At 65.8% G+C, this 23,626-nt stretch overlaps 1 protein-coding gene across 1 annotated transcript; it reads right to left on the bottom strand.

Annotated features, from left to right (window-relative positions):
* Positions 1–5,468: 5,468 nt before the first annotated feature.
* LOC136789253 (U4/U6.U5 tri-snRNP-associated protein 1-like) lies at positions 5,469–23,282 on the bottom strand. Its single transcript, XM_066989285.1, has 20 exons — positions 22,820–23,282; positions 22,050–22,104; positions 21,196–21,251; positions 20,948–21,074; positions 19,929–20,034; positions 19,319–19,396; positions 18,158–18,257; positions 17,110–17,249; positions 15,817–16,020; positions 13,552–13,670; positions 13,271–13,440; positions 12,474–12,604; positions 12,214–12,374; positions 10,588–10,699; positions 9,521–9,608; positions 8,137–8,227; positions 7,372–7,507; positions 7,205–7,294; positions 6,170–6,291; positions 5,469–5,580 (listed from the first exon to the last, which is right to left on the bottom strand). The coding sequence occupies exons 1-20, from the start codon at positions 23,265–23,267 to the stop codon at positions 5,562–5,564; spliced, it is 2,553 nt and encodes an 850-aa protein (XP_066845386.1). The 5' UTR covers positions 23,268–23,282; the 3' UTR covers positions 5,469–5,561.
* Between the last annotated feature and the right edge of the window lie 344 nt (positions 23,283–23,626).

Here is a 23,626-nt window from a genome sequence, read left to right as displayed (position 1 = left end):
GGGGGCAAAAAGGGGGGCAAAAGGGGGGGGGCAAAAAGGGGGGGTCAGTGGGGGGGGCAAAAAGGGGGGGCCAGGTATATGGGGGGTTCAGGGATGTCCCAACAGGAAAGGGGGGCTCCCGGGGCTCCCGGGGGCTCCCGGGGGCGGTCGGGGTGCCCCCCCACCTGCAGGGAGAAGGTGAGCTGCAGCTCCGCCGGCAGCGCCCCCCCGCCAGCGCGATCTCGCTGGAGCGCAGGATCCGCTCGAGCCCTGGGGGGGGGGGGGGGGAAGAACGGGGGGGGGGGGTGAAGACCCCCCCCCCCTTTAACATCCCCCCCCAACGTCCCCCTCCTTCAAGTGCCCCCCCGCCCTTTGAGACCCCCCCCAAAAGGCTGCAGCCCCTCAGGACCCCCCTCCCCCCGTGCCCCCCCCCCCCCCCCATTTCCCCCATCCCCGGTGCCCCCCCCCAGTGCCCCCCCTTCCCATCCCCCATCAGCCCCCCCCCTAAAAAACCGGGACCCCCGTGCCCCCCTTACCCGCTGTGCCCCCCCCATGCGCCCCCCAACCCCCATCTGTGCCCCCCTTCCCTCCCCACCCCCTTCCCCCTTGCCCCCCCCCCATAATAAAACCGTGACCCCCCCCAATTGCACCCCCCGGTGCCCCCCCCGAGGCCCCCCGGTGCCCCCCCCGTACCCCCCCTCAGTGCCCCCCCCCGGTGCCCCCCCCCTTCCCTCCCCACCCCCCAATCCCCCAGCAGCCCCCCCCCATAATAAAACCGTGACCCCCCGGTTCCCCCCCCCCCCGGTGCCCCCCCCCGTCCCTCCTCCCACCCCCCATCCCCCCTTGCCCCCCCCCCATAATAAAACCGTGACCCCCCGGGTGCCCCCCCCCCGGTGCCCCCCCGGTGCCCCCCCCCGTGACCCCCCCCGTAACCCCCCCCCCAGGCCCCCAGGCGCCCCTTCCCTCCTCCCCACCCCCCCCATCCCCCCCTTGACCCCCCCCCCCCATAATAAAACCGTGACCCCCGGTACCCCCCCCCCCGGTGCCCCCCCCGGTGCCCCCCCCGTACCCCCTCGGTTCTCCCCCACGCTGCCCCCGGTGCCCCCCCCCCCTCCCTCCCCCCCATCCCCCTGTGACCCCCCCATAATAAAACCGTGACCCCCCCGGTGTCCCCCCCCCCCCCCCCGCATTTGTGCCCCCCCGTAACCCCCCCGGTGCCCCCCCTGTTCCCCACCCCCCCCCCGTGACCCCCCCCCCCCCCCCCCCCATAATAAAACCGTGCCCAGCCCCCCGCCCCCCCCCCGGTGCCCCCAGTGCCCCCCCCCGTATAGCCCCCCCCCGCCCCCGCCTGCATGCGGACGGCGATGACGAGGCGGTGCCCAGCTGCCCCCCCCAGCTCCTCGGCCGCCCCCCGCAGCAGCCAGGCGCTGCAGGGTCAGGTTCAGGAGCCTGCGGGCACGGGGGCGCCGGTAACGGGGGGCCGGTAACGGGGGGGCACCGGTAACGGGGGGGGGCACCAGTAACGGGGGGGGCACCGGGGGCACCGGGGGGGGCAGGTAATGCGGGGGGGCACTGGGAGGGCACGGGGGATGGCACCGGTAACGGGGGGGGCACCGGGGGGGCCGGGAATGGGGGGGGCACCGGGAATGGGGGTCCCGGTAAGGGGGGGCACCGGGGGGAGGTCCGGTAACGGGGGGGGCACCGGGAATGGGGGGTCCCGGTAAGGGGGGCACCGGGGGAGGTCCGGTAACGGGGGGGGGGCACCGGGAATGGGGGGGTTCTGGTAAGGGGGCATCGGGGGGTCCGGTAACGGGGGGGGGGCACCGGGAGGGCACCGGGGGAGTCCCGGTAAGGGGGGTGGCACCGGGGGGTGCCGGATAACGGGGGGGGGCACCGGGGGGGGCAGGTAACGCGGGGGGTGCACCGGGAAGGCACCGGGGGGCCGGTAATGAGGGGGGCACCGGTAACGGTGAGGGTCCCGGTAAGGGGGGCACCGGGAGGGGCAGCACCGGGCACCGGCAGCATCGGTAGCGGATGGGGGGAGGGCAGCACCGGGGCCCCAGTACCGGGTACCAGGGGGTCGGTGCTCCGGTACCGGGGGGGGTCGGTTCCCGTACCGGGGCTCAGAACCGGCTACCGGGGGAGGTCAGACCCCGGTACCGGGAGCTCGATTCCGGTACCGGGGCCCAGTACCGATACCGGGGGACTCGTGTTACCCAGTACCGGGGCCTCGGTTCTGGCACCGGGGCTCAGAACCGGGTACCGGAGAGGTCAGACCCGGTACCGATGGGCCCAGTACCGATACCGGGGGGCTCGGTTCCGGTACCGGGGGGCTCAGAACCGGGTACCGGGGCTCAGAACCAGTTACCGGGGAGGTCAGATCCGGTACCGGGAGGTCGGTTCGGGTACCGGGGGGTGGTTCTGGTACCGGGGGGCTCAGAACCGGGTACCGGAGAGGTCAGATCCGGTACCGTGGGGCCCAGTACCGATACCGGGGGGACTCGGGTTACGGTACCGGCGATCAGGATCGGGTACCGGGAGCTCGATTCCGGTACCGGGTGGGCCCAGTACCGATACCGGAGAGCTCGGTTACGGTACCGGGGGGCCTCGGTTCTGGCAGCGGGGCTCAGAACCGCTTACCGGGGAGGTCAGACCCGGTACCGGGAGCTCGATTCCGGTACCGGGGGGCCCAGTACCGATACCGGAGGGCTCGGGTTCCGGTCCCGGAGGGGTCGGTCCCGGTGCCGGGGACCCGGTCCCGGTCCCGGTGCGGCACCCACCTGGGCACGCAGGCGGGGGAGCCTCTGTCCACCTCCCAGGCCCCGAACAGCGTCATCCGCACCGGGCGGCCGGCGGGGGGAGGCGGCGGCACCGGCACCGGAACCGGTACCGGGAGCGGCGCCGGAAGCGGAAGTGCCCGGCGGGGGCAGCGCCGGGGCCGCCCCGGGCCCGCGCCCCCCCCTCCCCCGCGCTCCGCCGCCGCCATCGCCGCCGGCACCCGCGGCCGCCGCGCGCCAGGCCCCGCCCCCGGCCCCGCCCCCGCCGCTCATTGGCCGAGCCGCGATGCGAGGCCCCGCCCCCTTCCTTTAGGGCCACGCCCCCCCCCCGCAGACCTCGCCCGCATCGCTGCTGGCGCCCGCGGGCTGGCCACGCCCACCGCGCGCAGGCCACGCCCCCTGTGGGTGGGCCCGCCTTGGCCCTGCCCCCTGCACGTGGGGCCCAGTGCTCCCAGTAACCCCAGTATGTGTGGCCCAGTGTTCCCAGTATAGCCCACTACTCCCAGCATTTGTGACCAGTGCTCCCAGTAACCCCAGTATGTGTGGCCCAGTGCTCCCAGAAACCCCAGTATGTGTGGCCCAGTGCTCCCAGTAACCCCAGTATGTGTGGCCCAGTGTTCCCAGTATAGCCCACTACTCCCAGCATTTGTGACCAGTGCTCCCAGTAACCCCAGTATGTGTGGCCCAGTGTTCCCAGTATAGCCCAGTACTCCCAGCATTTGTGACCAGTGCTCCCAGTAACCCCAGTATGTGTGGCCCAGTGTTCCCAGTATAGCCCACTACTCCCAGCATTTGTGACCAGTGCTCCCAGTAACCCCAGTATGTGTGGCCCAGTGTTCCCAGTATATGTGCGGCCCAGTACTCCCAGCATTTGTGACCAGTGCTCCCAGTAACCCCAGTATGTGTGGCCCAGTGTTCCCAGTATAGCCCAGTACTCCCAGCATTTGTGACCAGTGCTCCCAGTAACCCCAGTATGTGTGGCCCAGTGTTCCCAGTATAGCCCAGTACTCCCAGCATTTGTGACCAGTGCTCCCAGTAACCCCAGTATGTGTGGCCCAGTGTTCCCAGTATAGCCCAGTACTCCCAGCATTTGTGACCAGTGCTCCCAGTAACCCCAGTATGTGTGGCCCAGTGTTCCCAGTATAGCCCACTACTCCCAGCATTTGTGACCAGTGCTCCCAGTAACCCCAGTATGTGTGGCCCAGTGTTCCCAGTATTTGTGCCCAGTACTCCCAGTATTTGTGACCAGTGCTCCCAGTAACCCCAGTATGTGTGGCCCAGTGTTCCCAGTATAGCCCAGTACTCCCAGCATTTGTGACCAGTGCTCCCAGTAACCCCAGTATGTGTGGCCCAGTGTTCCCAGTATAGCCCAGTGCTCCCAGCATTTGTGACCAGTGCTCCCAGTAACCCCAGTATGTGTGGCCCAGTGCTCCCAGCATTTGTGACCAGTACTCCCAGTATGTGCATCCCAATGCTCCCAGTAACCCCAGTATATGCAGCCCAGTGTTCCCAGTAACCCCAGTATGTGTGGCCCAGTGTTCCCAGTATAGCCCAGTACTCCCAGCATTTGTGACCAGTGCTCCCAGTAACCCCAGTATGTGTGGCCCAGTGCTCCCAGAAACCCCAGTATGTGTGGCCCATCTATGTCTAAGATGTTGGGGTCCCCCGGCCGCCATCTTGGGGCCCCCTGTGGCCGCCTCGTTGTGATGGGGGCTGTGAAAATTACTGGGTTTTGGGGGCATTTTGGGCAGCTTTGGGGCGATTTGGGGGCAGTTTGGTTTTGCTGGGCAGGTTTCGGGTTGCTTTAGAGCAGTTTGGGGTTCGGGGCTGGTTTGGGGTGTTTTTGGGGGCAGTTTGCTTTAATTGGGTAAGTTTGGGGTTGCTTTAGCGTTTTGGGGCTGGGTTTGGGGTTTTGGGGGGCAGTTTGGGAGGTTTTAACGTGGTTTTGGAGACTTTGGGGACAGTTTGGGCTGTTTTGGGAGGTTTTAACGTGTTTTTGGATACTTTATGCATTTCTGGGTCGTTTTGGGGCAGTAGCGAAGGATTTGGGGTTGGTTTTTTGGTAGCTCCGTGGGGTTTGGGATCGCTTTGGGGTGCGCTGGCGTTTGCTTAGCGCAGTGCCGGGGTGGGTTTAGGGCGGTTGTGGGGTGATTTGGGCTCAGTTTGGGGCAGTTTGGGGTCTGGTGGAGGTTTTGGGGCAGAGTTGGAGCAGTCTGGGGTGGTGGGGGAAGCTTTGGGGGGCAATTTGGGGTTGGACTGGAGCAGTTTGGGGGTGAGTTTAGAGGAGTTTGGGGTTTGGGGGGGTCTTGGCCTGGTTTGGGGGCAGTAGTGGGTCAGTTTTGAAGCATTTTGGGGCAGATTTGGAGCAGTTTGGGGGCAATAGTGGCGGCTCTGAGGCACTTTGGGGCGGGTTTGGAGCAGTTTGGGGTTTTGAGGCCGATTCCTGGCGTGGTGACGCGCGGCGACACGCGGCGACGCGTCGTGACACATCGTGACCATGCTGTGACACGTCACGACACGCGGTGATGTCGTGACACGCGGTGACATGTCATGACATGTCATGACACGCGGTGACGTCGTGACATGTCGTGACACGCGGTGACGTCATGACACGCGGTGACGTCGTGACATGTCGTGACACGCGGTGACGTCATGACACGCGGTGACGTCGCGACATGCCGCGACACGCGCTGACACGCGATGACACGCGGGGACGTCCCCAGCCCTTTATTGGCCCCGTGGGGCCGGAGCGGGGGGGCCGCGGGGGGGCCACGCGGGGTCCGGGGGTGCCGGGGGGGCTCCGGGTCACTTGGTGATGGTGTTCCTGGGGGGGGGGGGGTCAGCGGGGACACGGCTCCCAGTGCCAACCAGCGCCCTCCCAGTGCTCCCAGCGCCCTTCTGTGCCCCTCCCAGTGCTCCCAGTCCCCATTCATGCCCTTCCCAGTGCTCCCAGTTCCCACAAATGCCCCTCCCAGCACTCCCAGCACCCCTCCCAGTGCTCCCAGTGCCCCTCCCAGTGCCCACAAATGCCCTTCCCAGTGCTCCCAGCACCCCCTCAAGCCCCCTCCCAGTGCCCCCAGCATCCCCCAGGCCCCCTCCCAGTGCTCCCAGTGCCCCCCAGCACCCCTCCCAGTGCTCCCAGTCCCCATTCATGACCTTCCCAGTGCTCCCAGTCCCCACAAACGCCCCTCCCAGTGCCCCCAGCGCCCCTCCCAGTGCCCCCAGTCCCCATTCATGCTCTTCCCAGTGCTCCCAGTCCCCACAAACGCCCCTCCCAGTGCCCCCAGCGCCCCTCCCAGTGCCCCACTGATGCATTCATGACCTTCCCAGTGCTCCCAGTCCCCACAAACGCCCCTCCCAGTGCCCCCAGCGCCCCCCAAGCCCCCTCCCAGTGCCCCCAGTGCCCCACTGACGCGTTCATGCTCTTGCCGCTGCCGCTGAGCACGATGTAGGGCGTCTTCTGGGCGCGCTGCTTCTCCTGCAGCAGGGCCACGGTGCCCAGCGGGGTGTCGCTGGAGCTCATCTTCTTCAGCAGCTGCGGGGTACGGGGCTGCTGCGGCCTCACCGGCCCCAAAACGGCCCCAAACGGCCCCAAAACCACCCCCAAACAGCCCAGACCCGAAACAGGCCCAAAACCGCCACAGAACAGCCCCAAAACCACCCCAAGATGACCCAGACCCCCCCCCCAAAGCGGTCCCAAAACCGCCCCCAACCTGGCCCCGAAATGGCCCAGAGATCCCCCAAATAATGTAGGGACCCCAAATAATGTGGGAAGACCCCAAAAGGTGCCAAAAGCCCCAAAACGGGACATGAGGGACCCCAGTAATCTGGGAAGACCCCAAAAACTGCCAAAAGCCCCAAAACGGGACATGAGGGACCCCAAAAAGTGGGGGGACCCCAAGAGGTTCCAAAAGCCCCAAAACGGGACATGAGGGACCCCAAATAATTTGGGGACCCCAAACAATGAGGGGATCCTAAATAATGTGGGGACCCCAAATGAAAGGGGAGACCCCAGAAAGTGCCAAAAGCCCCAAAACGGGACATGAGGGACCCCAAAAAGTGGGGGGACCTCAAAAGGTTCCAAAAGCCCCAAAACGGGACATGAGGAAGCGCCAGTAATCTGGGAAGACCCCAAAAAGTGCCAAAAGCCCCAAAACGGGACATGAGTGACCCCAAATAATGAGGGGACCCCAAATAATGAGGGGACCCCAAATAATGAGGGGAGACCCCAAATAATGAGGGGAGACCCCAAATAATGAGGGAGACCCCAAATAATGAGGGGAGACCCCAAATAGCGCCGAAAGCCCCGAAACGGGACACGAGACCCCCCCAAAAAGACCGCGGGGACCCCGTAAGGTTCCGACCACCCCAAAAAAGGGGGGCGCGAGGCCCCCCGCACCCCAAACCCCCCCGGGGGGTGGGGGGGGGGACCCCAAATCCCCGCTCACCGCCTCCTCGTCCAGCTTCTTCATCCTGCGCTCCGTCTTCATCTTCCCCGAGCCCTTCCCGTGGAAGCGGTGCGAGAGCTGCCGGAAGGCCTGGGGGGGGGGACACGGGGGTTAAGAGGGTCCGGGGGGGTCACGGTGCCCCCCGCCCCCAGGTTTTTTGGGGGTACCTCTTTTGGGGTGAGCTTGCGGCCGGTCTCGTCCACGTACTCGATCTTGACGTCGGGCCGGTAGCCCTCCTTCTCCTTGAAGTCCTGCGTGAAGCCGCGGTACTCCTCGCGCCGGCTGTACTTGTCGTCGATCGCCCTGGGGGGGGCACCGGGGGGGGCGGCGTCAGTGGGGGGGGTGGCGGTGAGGTGGGGGGGCGCTGAGGGATGGGGCACCGGGGGGCGCCGAGGGGGCAGCAAGGTGGGGGGACATGGGGATGGGGGGCATTGGGGGGGAGACGTCGGGATGGGGGGCACCGAGGGGGTGGGGGTGCTGGGGGGGCATTGGGGGGGGTGGTGAGGTGGGGGGGGCACTGGGGGGCGCCGAGGGGGCAGCAAGGTGGGGGGACATGGGGATGGGGGCACTGGGGGGGAGACGTCGGGATGGGGGGCACCAAGGGGGTGGGGGTGGCGCTGGGGGGCTGGGGGGGGCATGGGGGGGGTGGCGAGGTGGGGGGGGGCACTGGGGGCGCGCCGAGGGGGCAGCAAGGTGGGGGACATGGGGATGGGGGGCATTGGGGGGAGACATCGGGATGGGGGTGCTGGGGGGCACCAAGGGGGGGGGTGTCAAGGGGGGGGGCACCGGGGGGGCAGGCATTGGGATGGGGGGCATTGAGGGAGACATCGGGATGGGGGCACCGAGGGGGAATTGGGGGGCTCAAAAGGATGGGGGGGGGGGCACAGGGGGCTGGGGGGTCCCAGGGGGCGCGGGGGGTCCCGGGGGCGCACATCTTGTCCTCGATGCAGTAGACGGCCGAGGGCAGGGACTTGTTGGGGGCCTTGACGCGCGCCACCTTCTGCACCGTGGTCTCCAGCAGCCCTGGGGGGGGGCAACGGGGTCGGGGGGCGCAGGGACACCCCCGGGACCCCAAAACGCCCCCCATTTCTCCCAACGGGAACAGGAAGCCACCCCTAGGACCCCAATTTCCCCTAATAGAGACCCCAACCCCCCCGGTAGGGACCCCAAATCCCCCCAAGTCGGAACGCAAAACGCCCCCCAATAGGGACCCCAACCTCCCCCCCCCCCCGGGACCCCAAATCCCCCCAATAGGGACCCCAAATCCCCCCAATTTCTCCCAATTGGGACCCCAACCCCCCGGGGACCCCAAATTCCCCCAATAGGGACCCCAAATCCCCCCAATAGGGACCCCAAATCCCCCCAGTTTCCCCCAATTGGGACCCCAAACCCCCCAGGGACCCCAAATCCCCCCAATAAGGACCCCAAATCCCCCCAATTTCCCCCAATTGGGACCCCAACCCCCCCCAGGGACCCCCAACCCCCCGGGGACCCCAAATCCCCCCAATTTCCCCCTGATAGGGACCCCAAATCCCCCCAATGGGGACCCCAACCCCCCCCCCCCCCCCCGAGACCCCAAATCCCCCCAATTTCCCCCATTTGGGACCCCAACCCCCCCGATTTCCCCAGGGACCCCAACCCCCCGGGGACCCCAAATCCCCCCAATTTCCCCCCCCTGATAGGGACCCCAAACCCCCCAATGGGGACCCCAAATCCCCCCGGGGACCCCAAATCCCCCCAATAAGGACCCCAAATCCCCCCCAATTTCCCCCAATTGGGACCCCAACCCCCCCCCCAGGGACCCCCAACCCCCCCGGGGACCCCAAATCCCCCCAATAAGGACCCCAAATCCCCCCAATGGGGACCCCAACCCCCCCCCCGAGACCCCAACCCCCCCCCAGGGACCCCCAACCCCCCGGGGACCCCAAATCCCCCGATTTCCCCCTGATAGGGACCCCAAACCCCCCAATGGGGACCCCAAATCCCCCCCGGGGACCCCAAATCCCCCCAATAAGGACCCCAAATCCCCCCAATTTCCCCCAGTTGGGACCCCAACCCCCACCCCAGGGACCCCCAACCCCCCCGGGGACCCCAAATCCCCCCAATTTCCCCCCATTTGGGACCCCAACCCCCCCCCGATTTCCCCCAGGGACCCCAAACCCCCCAATGGGGACCCCAAATCCCCCCTGGGGACCCCAAATCCCCCCAATTTCCCCCAGTTGGGACCCCAACCCCCCTGGGGACCCCAAATCCCTCCCGGGGACCCCCAAACCCCCCCCCGGGACCCCAAACCCCCCGGGACCCCCCAAACCCCACCCTTGTTCTGGCAGAGCAGCAGCGCGGCGGCCAGGCCCCGGTTGACGATGGGCTCCTCGTCCAGGATGGTGGTGGACGACGCCGAAAACTGGGGCGAAAAACGGGGAAATTGGGAAAAACGGCGCTCGGGAACGGCCCCCCGCCATTTTAGGGACCCCCCCCCGGACCACCCGCGCTGCTCCAGACCCACAGAGACCCCCAAACCTGCCGGCTGCGCCCCCAAAAGCCCCCGTTTGGGGGCCCCTTTTTGGGGGGTGCCAGCACCGTTTTGGGGTGCCCCCAGGTTTTGGGGGTGCCCTTGTTCCAGGTGTTTTTTGGGGGGATTGTCCCTGGTTTTGGGGTGCCCCCGTTCAGTGTGCCGTTTTTGGGGTGCTCCTGTTATTATTTTTTTTGGGGGGTGCCCCTGGTTTTGGGGTATCCCTGTTCCGGGTGGGTTTGGTTTTGGGGTGCCCTTATTTTTTGGGGTGCCCCTGGTTTTGGGGGTGTTTTGGGGAGTTCCCCCGGTTTTGGGGTGCCCCTGTTTTGGGGGCGTTTTGGGGTTCCTCTGTTTTTGGGGTGTTTTAGAGAGTTCCCCTGGTTTTGGGGGGTTTCCCCTGCTTTTGGGGTGTTTTTTTTGGGGGGTGTGCCCCTGTTTTTGGGGGTACCCCTGGTTTTGGGGTGTGTTTTTTTGTGGTGCCCCTGTTTTTGGGGTTCCTCTGCCCCCTGTTTTGGGGTGGTTTTTTTTGGAGGGGTGCAGGGAGTTCCCCTGGTTTTGGGGTGGTTTTTTTTTTTGGGGTGCCCCTGTTCAGTGGCTGCCCCTGTTTTTGGGGTATTTTGGGGTATTTTGGGGTTCCCCTGCTTTTGGGGTATTTTGGGGTTTTTTTGGGGTGTTTTTCTGGGGGTGCCCCGTTTTGGGGTGCCCCTGTTCAGTGCGTTTCTTTTAGGGCTGCCCCTGTTTTTGGGGTGCGTTTCGTGGTTTTTTTTTTTTTTTTGGGGGGTTTCCTGTGTTTTTGGGGCGTGTTTCGGGGGCGCCCCCGTTTCGGGGTGCCCCCGTTTTTGGGGTGTCCCCCCCCCCCCCCCCAGCTCACGTCCTGGTGCTGCCGCTCCTCGGCCAGGTTGACGCTGCTCCAGCCCACGTTCTCCTCCCCCTCCGAGTCGGGGGCCCCGGGGGGCGACGGGCGCTCGTCCCGCTCGAAGTCCTGGGGGGGGGGGGGCAGGGGGGGTGAGGGGCGCGGGGGACCCCAAACCCCTCCCCTTTTACCCCAAACCCCCTCCCTTTTACCCCAAACCCCTCCCTTTTACCCCCAGCCCCCTTTATTTGCCCCAAACCCCCCTCCCTTTTACCCCAAAGCCCCTCCCTTTTACCCCAAAGCCCCCTCCCTTTTACCCCAAAGCCCCTCCCTTTTACCCCAGCCCTGATTTTTTGCCCCAAAGCCCCTCCCTTTTACCCCAAAGCCCCCTCCCTTTTACCCCAAAGCCCCTCCCTTTTGCCCCAAAGCCCCTCCCTTTTACCCCAAAGCCCCTCCCTTTTACCCCAAAGCCCCCCATCTGCCCCCAGCCCTGATTTATTTGCCCCAAACCCCCCTCCCTTTTACCCCAAACCCCCCTCCCTTTTACCCCAAAGCCCCTCCTCTGCCCCCAGCCCTTTTATTTACCCCAAGCCCCCCTCCCTTTTACCCCAAGCCCCCCTCCCTTTTACCCCAAACCCCCCTCCCTTTTACCCCAAACCCCCCTCCTATTTGCCCCCAAACCCCCCCCCCTTTTACCCCAAACCCCCCCCCCTTTTACCCCAAACCCCCCCCCCTTTTACCCCAAACCCCCCTCCCTTTTACCCCAAACCCCCCTCCCTTTTACCCCAAAACCCCCTCCCTTTTACCCCCAGCCCTCCTTATTTGCCCCAAACCCCCGTTTGCCCCAAACCCCCCTCCACCAGCCCCCAGCCCTGATTTATTTGCCCCAAACCCCCTCCATTTTACCCCAAACCTCCTCCATCCGCCCCCAGCCCTCGCTATTTGCCCCAAAACCCCCTCCGTTTGCCCCAAACCCCCTTTTACCACCCCCCAAAACTCCCCCACCAGCCCCCAGCCCTCCTTACTTGCCCCAAACCCCCTCCTTTTTGCCCCCAGCCCTAATTGTCTACCCCTAACCCCCCTCCACGTGCCCCAAGCCCTCCTTATTTGCCCCCAACCCTCCTCCATTTGCCCCAAACCCCGGATTTAATTGCCCCTAAGCCCTGATTTATTTGCCCCCAGGTCTCTTTAACTGCCCTCAAACCCCCTTCCATTTGCCCCCCGCCCCAACTCAGGTGCCCCCCCACCCCCATTCAGTTGCCCCCTGCCCCCATTTAACCCCATTTAGCCCCTCACCCCCATTTAGTTGCCCTCAACCCCCATTTAAGTGCCCCTCGCCCCCATTCAGTTGCCCCCAGCCCCCATTTAAGTGCCCCTCGCCCCCATTCAGTTGCCCCCAGCCCCCATTTAAGTGCCCCTCGCCCCCATTCAGTTGCCCCCAGCCCCCATTTAAGTGCCCCTCTCGCCCCCATTCAGTTGCCCCCAGCCCCCAGCCCCCGTTTAAGTGCCCCTCGCCCCCACAGTTGCCCCCAGCCCCCATTTAAGTGCCCCTCGCCCCCATTCAGTTGCCCCCAGCCCCCATTTAAGTGCCCCCAGCCCCCATTCAGTTGCCCCCCGCCCCCATTTAACCGCCCCCCCGCCCCCATCAGCTCCTCCTGCTCCTCGCGGTTCCCCGCCAGCCCGTAGGTGGGGATCTCGCCCAGGGTCCGGCAGAACTCGGACGTGGCGTTGAAGACGATGGCACTGCTCCGGGGGTCCGGCCCGGCCCCCGCCGCCGCCCCCCGCCGCTGCACCAGCTCCAGCACCTTTTTGGGGAGGAAACGCGGGATTTTAGGGGGGGTCCTCTGGGAGGAGGGGAGGCAGCACCCTTGTGGCCCCCCCCCCCCACCCAGGGGAGCACCCACGGGGTCGCCGGCGGCTTCGCGGAGCTGCTGGAGCTGGCGCAGGCGGCGGCCGCGCTCCAGCTGCTGCTGCAGCTCCTGCTCCGCCTCGTCCTCCTCCAGCCGGGGGGGCGAGCCGGGGGGCGCCGCGTCCTCTGCAAGGGGGGGGGGAAAAAAAGGGGAAAAATTGGGGAATTTGGGTAGGTGGGGGGGGAGAGGGGCACCCCGGGGGGAGCTGCGCTGGATGAGGGAAGCGTTACGGGGATGGGGAACCCCTAAAGGGTGCCCCCCCGTGTCACCCCCCCGCCGCGTCCCCAAATATCCAGGACCTCCGTGTGCCCCCCCCAGCCCCTTCTGTTTGCCCCAAGCCCCCTCCGCCTGCCCCCAGCCTTAATTATTTGTCCCCAAAAGCCCCTTCCATCTGCCCACGTCCCTAATTACCCCGGAAGCCCCCTCTGAACCTAATTATCCCACCCCCCTCCATCTGCCCCAACCCTAATTAACCCCAAAAGCCCCCTCCGAACCTAATTACCCCAAAAGCCTCCTTCATCCACCTGCAACCCTAATTAACCACAAACCCCCCCATCTGCCCCAGCCCTAATTAACCCCGAAAGCCCCCTTCATTCGCCCCCACCCCTAATTTTCCCCAAAGCCCCCAACCCTAATTAACCCCCAAAACCCCCTCCATCTGCCCCCAACCCTAATTGCCCCCAAACCCCCAACCCTAATTGCCCCCAAAGCCGCCCCCACCTGCCCCCATCCCCAATTATTTACCCCCAGGCCCCCCCCCCCAAAAAGCCCCCCGCCCCCCCCGCACTCACCGTCGCTGCTGATGTCCATGCTCTCCACCCGGGTGTCGTCAGAGGGCAGGGGGGAGCCGGGGGGGGCCGCACCGGTCCCGGGGGGGTCCGCAGGGGGGGCTCCGTCTGCCCCCCCCTCCGCCTCCCCCCCTTCCTCATCCTCCTGCACCCGACGGCCCCGGCCCCGCGATCTGGGGGGGGGCACACACAAACCCTTGTGGTTACAAAGGGAAGGGGGGGGGCGGCAGGCGGGTGCTCCCCCCCCCCCCAAGCACCCATGGGTGCCCCCCCCCAGCACCCACCTGGAGCCGAAGTCGCCCTCGGTGTCGCCGGGGGCCAGGGGCAGGAGGTCGTCCGCACGCAGCCGCTCCCGGCGCCGCAGCCGGCGCACCCGGCGCCGCGTCCGCCGGAACCCCTCGCACTGCCGGGGGGGGGGGGACACGGGGGGGCTCAGACACTGCTGCCCCCCCTCCCCGAGGGGATTCCCACAAAGCCAGCCCCAAACCGGCCCCAAAAACAGCCCCCAAACGAGCCCGAGCTGCCCTCAAGTGCCCCAGTCGCACCCCAAACCATCCCCAAAGCCAGCCAAATCACACCGAGAATAGTCCAAAACCCCCAAACCCACCCAAAATCCACCCAAAACTATCCGAAAACCACCCCACCTCCCCCCCAAATCAACCAAATCCCTCCAAACCTACCCCAACAGCCCCCAAAGCTGCCCAAAGCGACCCCAAATCCACCCAAACTGAGCCCAAAGCGTCCCCAAACTGACCTGAAAGCCAAATTCCTCCAAACCTGCCCAAAGCCACCCCAACCCATCCCAATACCCCCCGAACCCACTGAAACTGACCCCAAACCCCCCAAAATTGACCCCAAACCCCCCCAAACTGATCCCAACCCCCAAAAAACCAACGCTAAACCCTGACAAACTGACCCCAAACCCCCCCAACCAACCCCAAACACCAAAAAAATGACCCCAAACCCCAAATTGACCCAACATCCGCAAAACTAACCTCAAACCCACCTCAAACTGATCCCAAACCGACCCCAACACCTCCCAAACTGACCCCAAAGCCTTCCAACCCCCCCCAAACCAACCCTGAGCTTCCCCAAAACCCAACCCCCCAAAAACCATCCCAAACCCCGAAAACTGACACCAAAACCCCAAAAACTGACCCCAACACCCCCCCAAACTGACCCAGAACCCTCCCAACCCCCCCAAACTGACCCTAAGCTTCCCCAAACTATCCCCAAGCCCCCCAAAAACTGACCCCAAACCCCCAAAACTGACCCAAAAACTCCTAAAACTAACCCTAACCCCCCCAAAACTGACCCCAAACCCCCCCCAAACTGACCCAGAACCCTCCCAACCCCCCCAAACTGACCCTAAGCTTCCCCAAACTATCCCCAAGCCCCCCAAAAACTGACCCCAAACCCCCAAAACTGACCCAAAAACTCCTAAAACTAACCCTAACCCCCCAAAAACTGACCCCAAACCCTCCCCAAACTGACCACAACCCCCAAAAAAACAACCCCAAACCCCCAAACTGACCTCAGCACCCCCAAAACTGACCCCGAACCTCCCCAAAACGACCCGAACCCCCCCAAAACTGACCCCAAACCTACCCCCAATCCCCCAAACCAACCCCAAACCCCCAAATCTGACACCAAAACCCCAAAAACTGACCCCAACCCCCCCAAACTGACCCAGAACCCTCCCAACCCCCCCAAACTGACCCTAAATTTCCCCAAACTAACCCCAACCCCCCCAAAAACTGACCCCAAACCCCCAAAACTGACCCAAAAACTCCTAAAACTAACCCTAACCCCCCAAAAACTGGCCCCAAACCCCGAAAACTGACCCAAAAACTCCTAAAACTAACCCTAACCCCCCAAAAACTGACCCCAAACCCCCCCCAAACTGACCACAACCCCCAAAAAAACAACCCCAAACCCCCAAACTGACCTCAGCACCCCCAAAACTGACCCCGAACCTCCCCAAAACGACCCGAAACCCCCCCAAAACTGACCCCAAACCCACCCCCAATCCCCCAAACCAACCCCAAAAAATCTGACACCAAAACCCCAAAAACTGACCCCAACACCCCCCAAACTGACCCAGAACCCTCCCAACCCCCCCAAACTGACCCTAAGCTTCCCCAAACTATCCCCAAGCCCCCCAAAAACTGACCCCAAACCCCCAAAACTGACCCAAAAACTCCTAAAACTAACCCTAACTCCCCAAAAACTGACCCCAAACCCCCCCCAAACTGACCACAACCCCCAAAAAAGCAACCCCAAACCCCCAAACTGACCTCAGCACCCCCAAAACTGACCCCGAACCTCCCCAAAATGACCCGAACCCCCCAAACTGACCCCAAACCCACCCCCAATCCCCCAAACTGACCCCAAACACCCCCAAACTGACCCCAACCCCCCCCAAACTGACCCCAACCCCCCCCAAACTGACCCCAAACCCCCCCAAACTGACCCCAAACCCCCCCAAACTGACCCCAAACCCCCCCAAACGCCCCCCCAAAGTTACCCCGCACCGCCCCCAAACCCACCTCTTGCGGCGTGAGGTACTCGGGCGCCAGGCGCAGGGGGGGCAGCTCCAGGCTCTGGGGCTCGGGGCCGGGGGGGCGCGGGGCGGCCCCCCCGTCCTTGTCCCCCGCCGCCGCCGTCCCCATGGCCCCCAGGCGGAAGCTGGGGCGCGGCGCGGGGCCCAGCACCTCCTCGTATTTGGGGAGCACCACGCGCTCCTTGGGGCCCTGGGGGGGTTATGGGGACGGGGGGGTTATGGGGACAGGGGGGTTATGGGGACGGAGGGGGTTATGGGGACGGAGGGGGTTATGGGGACGGAGGGGGTTATATGGACCAGGGTTGCGGGACGGGGGGGTTATGGGGACGGGGGTTATATGGACCAGGGTTGGGGGATGGGGGGGTTATGGGGACGGGGTTTATGGGGATGGGGGGGTTATGGGGATGGAAGCGTTATATGGACAGGGGTGGGTTATGGGGACGGAGGAGTTATATGGACCAGGGTTGGGCGGTGGGGGGGTTATAGGGTGGGGGGGGTTATATGGACGGGGGTTGGGGGACGGTGGGGTTATGGGGACGGAGGGGTTACGGGGTGGGGGGGGTTATGGGGATGGAGAGGTTATATGGACAGGGGGGAGTTATGGGGATGGAGGAATTATATGGACCACAGTTGGGGGGTAAGGGGGTTATAGGGTGGGGGGGGTTATATGGACGGGGGTTGGGGGACGGTGGGGTTATGGGGACGGAGGGGTTATGGGGACCAGGATTTGGGGATGGGGGGATTACGGGGATGGGGTTTATGGGGATGGGGGGGGGTTATGGGGACCAGGGGGTTATGGGGTCCAGGATTTGGGGATGGGGGGGGTTATGGGGATGGGGGGGGTTATGGGGACCGGGGGGGGGGGGATGGGGGGGTTTTGGGGACAGGGGTTATGGGGATGGAGGGGTTATATGGACGGGGGTGGGTTACGGGGACAGAGGGATTATATGGACCAGGGTTGGGGGACGGGGGGGTTATGGGTACGGAGAGGTTATGGGTACGGAGAGGTTATGGGGTGGGGGGGTTATATGGACATGGGGGGTTATGGGGCCAGAGGAATTATATGGACCAGAGTTGGGGGACAGGGGGGTTATGGGGACAGAGGGGTTATGGGGTGGGGGGGTTATATGGACCAGGGTTGGGGATGCGGGTTATGGGGACAAAGGGGTTATATGGACAAGGGGGTTGTGAGGACAGAGAAGCTACGGGGACGGGGGGGCTACGGGGACGGGGGGGCTACGGGGACGGGGGGGCTACGGGGACGGGGCCCCCGCCGCACCTGGAGCGCGTTGGCAGGGTCCTCGTCCTCGTAGGGGACGTAGCCCGGCTTGGCGCGGCGCCGCTCCACGTTCTCGGCCGCCTTCTCGGCGTCCACCAGGCCGACGTCCACCAGGACGTCCTCCGCCTCCTCCAGCACCCCTGGGGACGGGGGGGGCGTCAGGGGACGGGGACAGGGCCGGGGGGGGCGTCAGGGGACGGGGACAGGGCCGGGGGGGGCGGAAGAGGGGCGTGGGGAGGACACGGTATGGTGGTCATGGGCGCTCCAACATGGTGGTGGGGAAAGGGGGCACAAAACGGTGGTTGGGGCGTCCCAACATGGCGGCCGTGGGGGAAAAGGGGTCACAAAATGTCCTGAAGGGTGTCCCAACGTGGCGGCCACGGGGGGGAAGGGGACACAAAATGGCGGTTGGGGTCCCAACATGGTGGCTGTGGGGGGGAAGGGGTCACAAAATGCCCTACAGGGCACCCCAACATGGTGGCCGTGAGGGGAAGGAGGCACAAAATGGCAGTTGGGGGATCCCAACATGGTGGCCATGGGGGAAAGGGTCACAAAATGCACTGAGGGGTGTCCCAACGTGGCGGCCACGGTGGGTTAGGGGACACAAAATGGCGGTTGGGGGATCCCAACATGGTGGCCATGGGGGAAGGGGACACAAAATGGCCTACGGGGCACCCCAACATGGTGGCCGTGAGGGGAAGAGGACACAAAATGGCGGTTGGGGGTACCCCAACATGGTGGCCATGGGGGAAAGGGTCACAAAATGCCCTGAGGGGCACCCCGACATGGTGGCTGTGAGGGGAAGGAGGCACAAAATGGCAGTTGGGGGATCCCAACATGGTGGCCATGAGGGGAAGAGGACACAAAATGGCGGCTGGGGGTACCCCAACATGGTGGCCATAGGGAAGGGGACACAAAATGGCGGCTGGGGGTCCCCCGAACAAGGGGACGGTGACAAAATAGGGGGCGGGGGGACCCAAAATGAGGGGACGGTGACAAAACGCCCCCCCCGGGGACACGTGGGGACCCTGGGGGACCCCGTTGTCACCTTTGTCCTTGAGGGTGAGCACCAGCGTCTGCCCCTCGCGGATGGCGCCGGGGTCGTGCTCCACCGCCAGCCCCTGCAGGTCCCGGGCGCTGTACAGCTCCTGGGGGGACACCGGGGGGGGGACGTGTCACCGGGGTGGGACACCGGTCCCAACGGCGTCCCCAAGGTGTCCCCCGGCACCAACCGGGTCGCCAATAATTCATCAACCCCAATGAGTGGTCCCCAACCGCGTCCTGTCCCCGTGTCCCCAACGTGTCCCCTGTCCCCGTGTCCCCAGTCGTGCCCCCAAAACATCTCCGACCCCATAACCTGCCCCCAGCACGTCCCCGCCACCCCCAAACGTGGTGTCCCCACCTCCCCACTGGTGTCCCCCCAAAGCACCCCGTGTCCCCAACCCTGTCCCCGTGTCCCCAACCCTGTCCCCAAAACATCCCCGACCCTGTGCCCTGTCCCCAGCACGTCCCCGCCAGCCCCAACCACGGTGTCCCCGTGTCCCCTGTCCCCGATGTGTCCCCCCCAAGGCACCCCGTGTCCCCAACCCCGCTTTCTGTCCCCAAAAGCGTTCTCCGTCGTGTCCCCAAACATGTCCCCCAACGGTGTCCCCTGTCCCCAGCCACGTCCCCAGCGGTGTCCCCAACCACATCCTCTGACCCCAATGGGGTCCCCCATCCCCAAACATGTCCCCCAGTGGTGTCCCCATCCCCATTGGTGTCCCCTGTCCCCAAGGGTGTCCCATGGGGTGCCCCCAATCCCCAGGCGTGTCCCCAGTGGTGTCTCCTGTCCCCAAACATGTCCCCAACGGTGTCCCCAACCACGTGCTCTGTCCCCAGTGGGGTCCCCTGTCTCCAAACATGTCCCCAGTGGTGTTTTCATCCCCAGTGACGTCCCCAACGGTGTCCCCTGTCCCCAAGGGTGTCCCATGGGGTGTCCCCAATCCCCAGGCGTGTCCCCAGCGGTGTCCCGTGTCCCCAAACATCCCCAACGGTGTCCCCAAACACGTCCTCCGTCCCCAGTGGTGTCCCCTGTCCCCAAACACATCCCCAGTGGTGTCCCCACGGGTGTCCCATGGGGTGTCCCCAATCCCCAGGGGTGTCCCCACGGGTGTCCCCCGTCCCCGATGGCATCCCGTCCCCAACGACGCCCCCCGCGACGCCCCCTCACCCTGCGGCGCCGCATGAACTCCTCCTCCACCAGGGTGCTGACGCCGAACTCCTGGTCCATCTCCTCCAGCAGCTTGGCCTAAAAACACACGGTTTCAACCCAAAACCGGCGCCCTCGCCCCAAAACCCGGCAGTTTCACCCCGAAAGCCCACTGTCGCGCCACAAAACCCCACCATTTAGACCCTAAACCCGGCGCTTTCACCCCAAAACCTGGCGGTTTGCCCTAAAACCCGGTGGTCTCACCTAAAAGCCGGTGGTTTTGCCCAAAACCCCATGGTTTCACCCCAAAACCCAACAGTTCACCCCCAAACCCACCCATCCATCTCACCCCCCAAAACCCCTCATACACCCACCTGTTGATTTTGCCCAAAACCCAACTTTTTTGCCTCAAAGCCCCTCACCCACTCTCCTGTCAGTTTTGCCCAAAACCCTGCATTTTCACCCCAAACCCCCATGCACTCTCCTGTCAGTTTTGCCCCAAACCCTGCACCTCCACCCCAAACCTGGCGATTTCTCCCCAAAACCCGTCCGTCTCGCCCCAAAACCCAGCACTCACCCCAAGCCCCGTGGTTTTGCCCAAAACCCGGCGGTTTCAAACCCCAAAACCCACCCTCTTCTCCGCCAGCTCCCTCTCGCGCTGCAGCTGCCGGCTGCGCTCGATCCAGGCGGCCGCGTCGTCCAGCCAGGGCTCGGCCTCGCCCAGCGGCTTCACCTTGCTGCTTCGGGGCAAAAACCGCCCGGTTTGGGCAAAAAACGCACGGTTTAGGGCAAAAAAACAGCAGTCTGGGGGCTCTGCTCCTCGCTGGCAGCCCCCCGGGACGGACTGGAGGTTCCTGGGCCCTCCCAGTGCCTGATTTGCCCCCCCCCCCCCAGCCACCAATTTGCCCCCCAATTTTGTCCCCCCCCCCCCAACCCCAATTTCCCCCCCCCCGACCCCCAATTTGCCCCCAGGCCCCCAATTTTGCCCCCCCGTCCCCCAATTCCCCCCCAACCTGCCCCCCCCAATTTGCCCCCACCACACCCCAAGCTCCCCCCAAGCCCCCCAGCTCCCCCCAGCACCAATTCCCCCCAAATCCCCCCCAGCCCCCCATTCTGCCCCCAATCACCCCCCCCAGCCCCCCAAATTCCTCCCTCAAGCCCCCCAAATCCCCCCAGCCCCTCCAATTCCCCCCCAAATCCCCCCAGCCCCCCATTCTGCCCCCCAATTCCCCCCCAGCCCCCCAATCCGCCTGCCAAGCCCCCCAACTCCCCCCCAAATCCAGCCCCCCCAATTCCCACCCCAGCTCTCTAACTCCTCCCCCCACCCCCACAATTCCTCCCCAGCTCCCCCCCAGCCCCCCAAATTCCTCCCCCAAGCCCCCCAATCGCCCCCCCAGCCCCCCAAATTCCTCCCCCAAGCCCCCAATCGCCCCCCCAGCCCCCCAAATTCCTCCCCCAAGCCCCCCGATACCCCCCAGCCCCCCAAATTCCTCCCCCCAGCCCCCCAAATTCCTCCCCCCAAGCCCCCCAAATTCCTCCCCCCAAGCCCCCCAAGCCCCCCCCAAGCCCTCCCCAGCCCCCCAATTCCTCCCCAGCTCCCACCCAGCCCCCCAATCCCACCCCCAGCCCCCCCCAATCCCCCCCCCGCACCCCAGGCGCTGGTTGTGCAGCCGTTTCTCCTTGGCGGCCGCCAGGCGCTCGCGGATCTCCTGGCGCTGCCGCAGCACCAGCGGGTTCACCGCCTCCGCCACCACCGGCTGCTCCTGCGTGCCGGCCTCTGGGGGGGGGGGGCACCGGGTAGTTGGGGGGGGCCCCGAGGGGGTGGGGGGCACCCCGAGGGGGTGGGGGGCTCCCCAAGGGGGTGGGCACCCGGTTTGGGGGGGGGGGGGGGCGCTCACCTTTCTTGGGTGCGGAGAGCTCCAGGGGCTTCAGGCCCAGCTTGGCACGGAGTTTGCTGGGGGGGGGGGAAATGGGGGGGTTGGGGGGCGGTCCTAAATTGGGGGGGGGGGCTAAGGGGGGTGGGGGGAGTTGGGGGGGGGGACAGGGGAGATTTTGGGGGGGCGGTTGGGGGACAGGAAGCAGGCCATAGGGGGATTGGGGGGGGTTGCTGCCAGGGGAAATGGGGAGGGTTGAGGGGGGGAACTTGGGGGGGGAGCCCCCAGGAGAGATTGGGGGGGGGTCCTAAATATGGGGGGGGGCTGGGGTGGTGGGGGAAGTTGGGGGGGAGCCCCCAGGGGAGATTGGGGGGTGGGTTGGGGGGGTTTATGGGGCCATGGGGGGATTGGGGGGGGGGTTTGGGGCAGGGGGTGCTGCTGGGGAAAGGAGGGGGGGGAGTTTGGGAGGGTCCCTGGGAGAGACTGGGGGGGATTTGGGGTGGGGGGATCCTGGGAAAGATGGGGGGGGGCCTTAGGGGAAAATTGGGGGGGGGGATCCTGGGAGAGATTGTGGGGGGACCCAAAGGGTTTAATGGGGGGGGGGGAAGGGAGATCCTATAGGTTAGGGTGACCCTGAGAAATTGGGGGGGGCACCCCATGGGTTTGGGGGGGGGGCACCTCTGTGAATTGGGGCGTCCCAGGGAGGGGGGGGCGTGCTTTAGGGGGAGTCCCCAGGAGCGTTATGGGGGGGATGTTGGGAGTCTCCTGGGGGGTCCCTAAGGGTCGTGGGGCTCCATGTGGGGGGGGGTGTGACGCTGGGGGTCCCCTCTAGGTCCAGGGGTCCCCCACGATTGGGGGGGGGTCCCGGGGGGGCTCACTTGGTCTCCTCCACGCTGAGCGACGTCTCCCCCGCGGCCGCCTTGGCGGGGACGGCTGAGGAGGGGGCTCGGTGAGTTTGGGGGGACCCAGGCCCCCCTCAAACCCCCTGGTCTTAACTCCCCCCCCCCCCAACCCCCCCCAAAAAACCTTCTTGGGACGAGCAAAACCCCCTGAGATCCCCCAAACAACCCCAGAACACCCCCAACTCCACCCTGGGACCCCCTAAATCCCCCCAAATCCCCCCCCAAACCACCCCAAATCCCTTCAACTCCCCCCCCCCCAGGACTCCCCAAATCCCCCCCAGCATCCCCCAAATCCCCCAAAAACCATTCCCGGGACCCTCTGAATTCCCGGGAGCCCCCAAAGCCCCCCAAACCACCCCAAATCCCCCTAAACTCCCCCCCCACGCCCCCCAGGAGCCCCTCAGGACCCTCCCCACCCCCCCTACGACTCCCCAGATCCCCCCCACACACACACACACCCCTGAAGCCCCTCAGGACCCTCCCCACCACCCCCACAACTCCCCAGATCCCCCCCCAACGCCCCCCAGGACCCCCCCCCCCTTCCAAATCCCCCCCCAAAACACCCCTAATTCCTCCCAGCGCCCCCCAGGACCCGCTAAACCCTCCCAAAGCCCCCCGGGACCATTCCCACCGCCCCCAGGATCCCCCAGATCCCCCCCCCCGGGACCCCCGAAATCCCCTCAAGGCCCCCCCAAACCCCCCCAACCCCCCCCCACCCCCCTCCAGCCCCCCCCCGCCCCCCTCACCGGGCTCCTCTCTCTCCTCCCGCCGCTCCCTCTTCCCCCGCCGCCCTTCCCCGTCGCCTCCTCCTCCTCCTCCTCCTCGCCCATGGCCGCCGCCGCCGCCGCGCGGGGTCTCCTCAGGGCCCCGCCGCCCGGACGAGGCCGAGGCCGCCGCCGAGGAGCCGCCGCCGCCTCCCCGCTCGCCCCGGGAGCGGCTCCGCTTCCCCCGGCGCTCCCCGCCGCGGTGCCGGTGCTTGCGGTGCTCGCGGGGCCGCCCCGCGCCGCCGCCGCCTCCCCCCCCCGCCGCCGCCGGGGCCTCCTCGGCCGCCTCGGCCGCGCCGCGCTCCCGGTGCTTCTTGGACGAGCCCATGGCGGCGCCGCCGCTTCCGGCCGCCGGCGGAAGCCGCTTCCGGGGCGTTGCCAGGGGCAACGGCGTCGGCCCGCCCCCTGCTGAGGGAAGGTGGGTTCTCATTGGCGGAGGGGGGAAAGGCGGGATCCGGAAGTGGGAGGGGCCTGGGGGTATATAAGCGCTGCGCTCCGTGCGCGTCTCTCAGAGGTGGGTGGTGGGGTTGGGGGCAGGGGAGTGCTGCGCTTTTTTCTCTCTTCAGCCTCTTTTTTGGGATGAATTCGGCCCTTTTTGGGTCTCCCCGCGCTCCGGTGGTCGTTAAAGGCCCCGCTTGGTGATGGCTGGGTGTGGGCCACGTGGGCCTCTTCCCTCAGCGTCACCTACAGGGGGGTTCCAAGCCTCCTGTGGGGTCCCGGTGTCACCTTTAGGGTCCTCGCATCACCCATGGGGTCCCAGCGTCACATATAGGGTCTGCTGTCATCTAT

Source organism: Anser cygnoides, unplaced genomic scaffold, assembly GCF_040182565.1.
Source record: "Anser cygnoides isolate HZ-2024a breed goose unplaced genomic scaffold, Taihu_goose_T2T_genome scaffold_43_1, whole genome shotgun sequence".
Taxonomy (NCBI): Eukaryota; Metazoa; Chordata; class Aves; order Anseriformes; family Anatidae; genus Anser; species Anser cygnoides.
The sequence above is the reverse complement of the archived record's forward strand: the minus strand, read 5'-3'. Positions and strand labels throughout refer to the sequence as shown.

Excerpts from the sequence above, each read along its gene's own strand:
- LOC136789253 (XM_066989285.1), bottom strand. The coding sequence starts at position 23,267 with ATGAGAACCCACCTTCCCTCAGCAGGGGGCGGGCCGACGCCGTTGCCC. Across the intron at positions 18,258-19,318 it reads AGTTCATGCGGCGCCGCAGG|GAGCTGTACAGCGCCCGGGA; the intron begins GTGAGGGGGCGT and ends GTGTCCCCCCAG. Across the intron at positions 6,292-7,204 it reads AGAAGCTGGACGAGGAGGCG|CTGCTGAAGAAGATGAGCTC; the intron begins GTGAGCGGGGAT and ends CGTACCCCGCAG.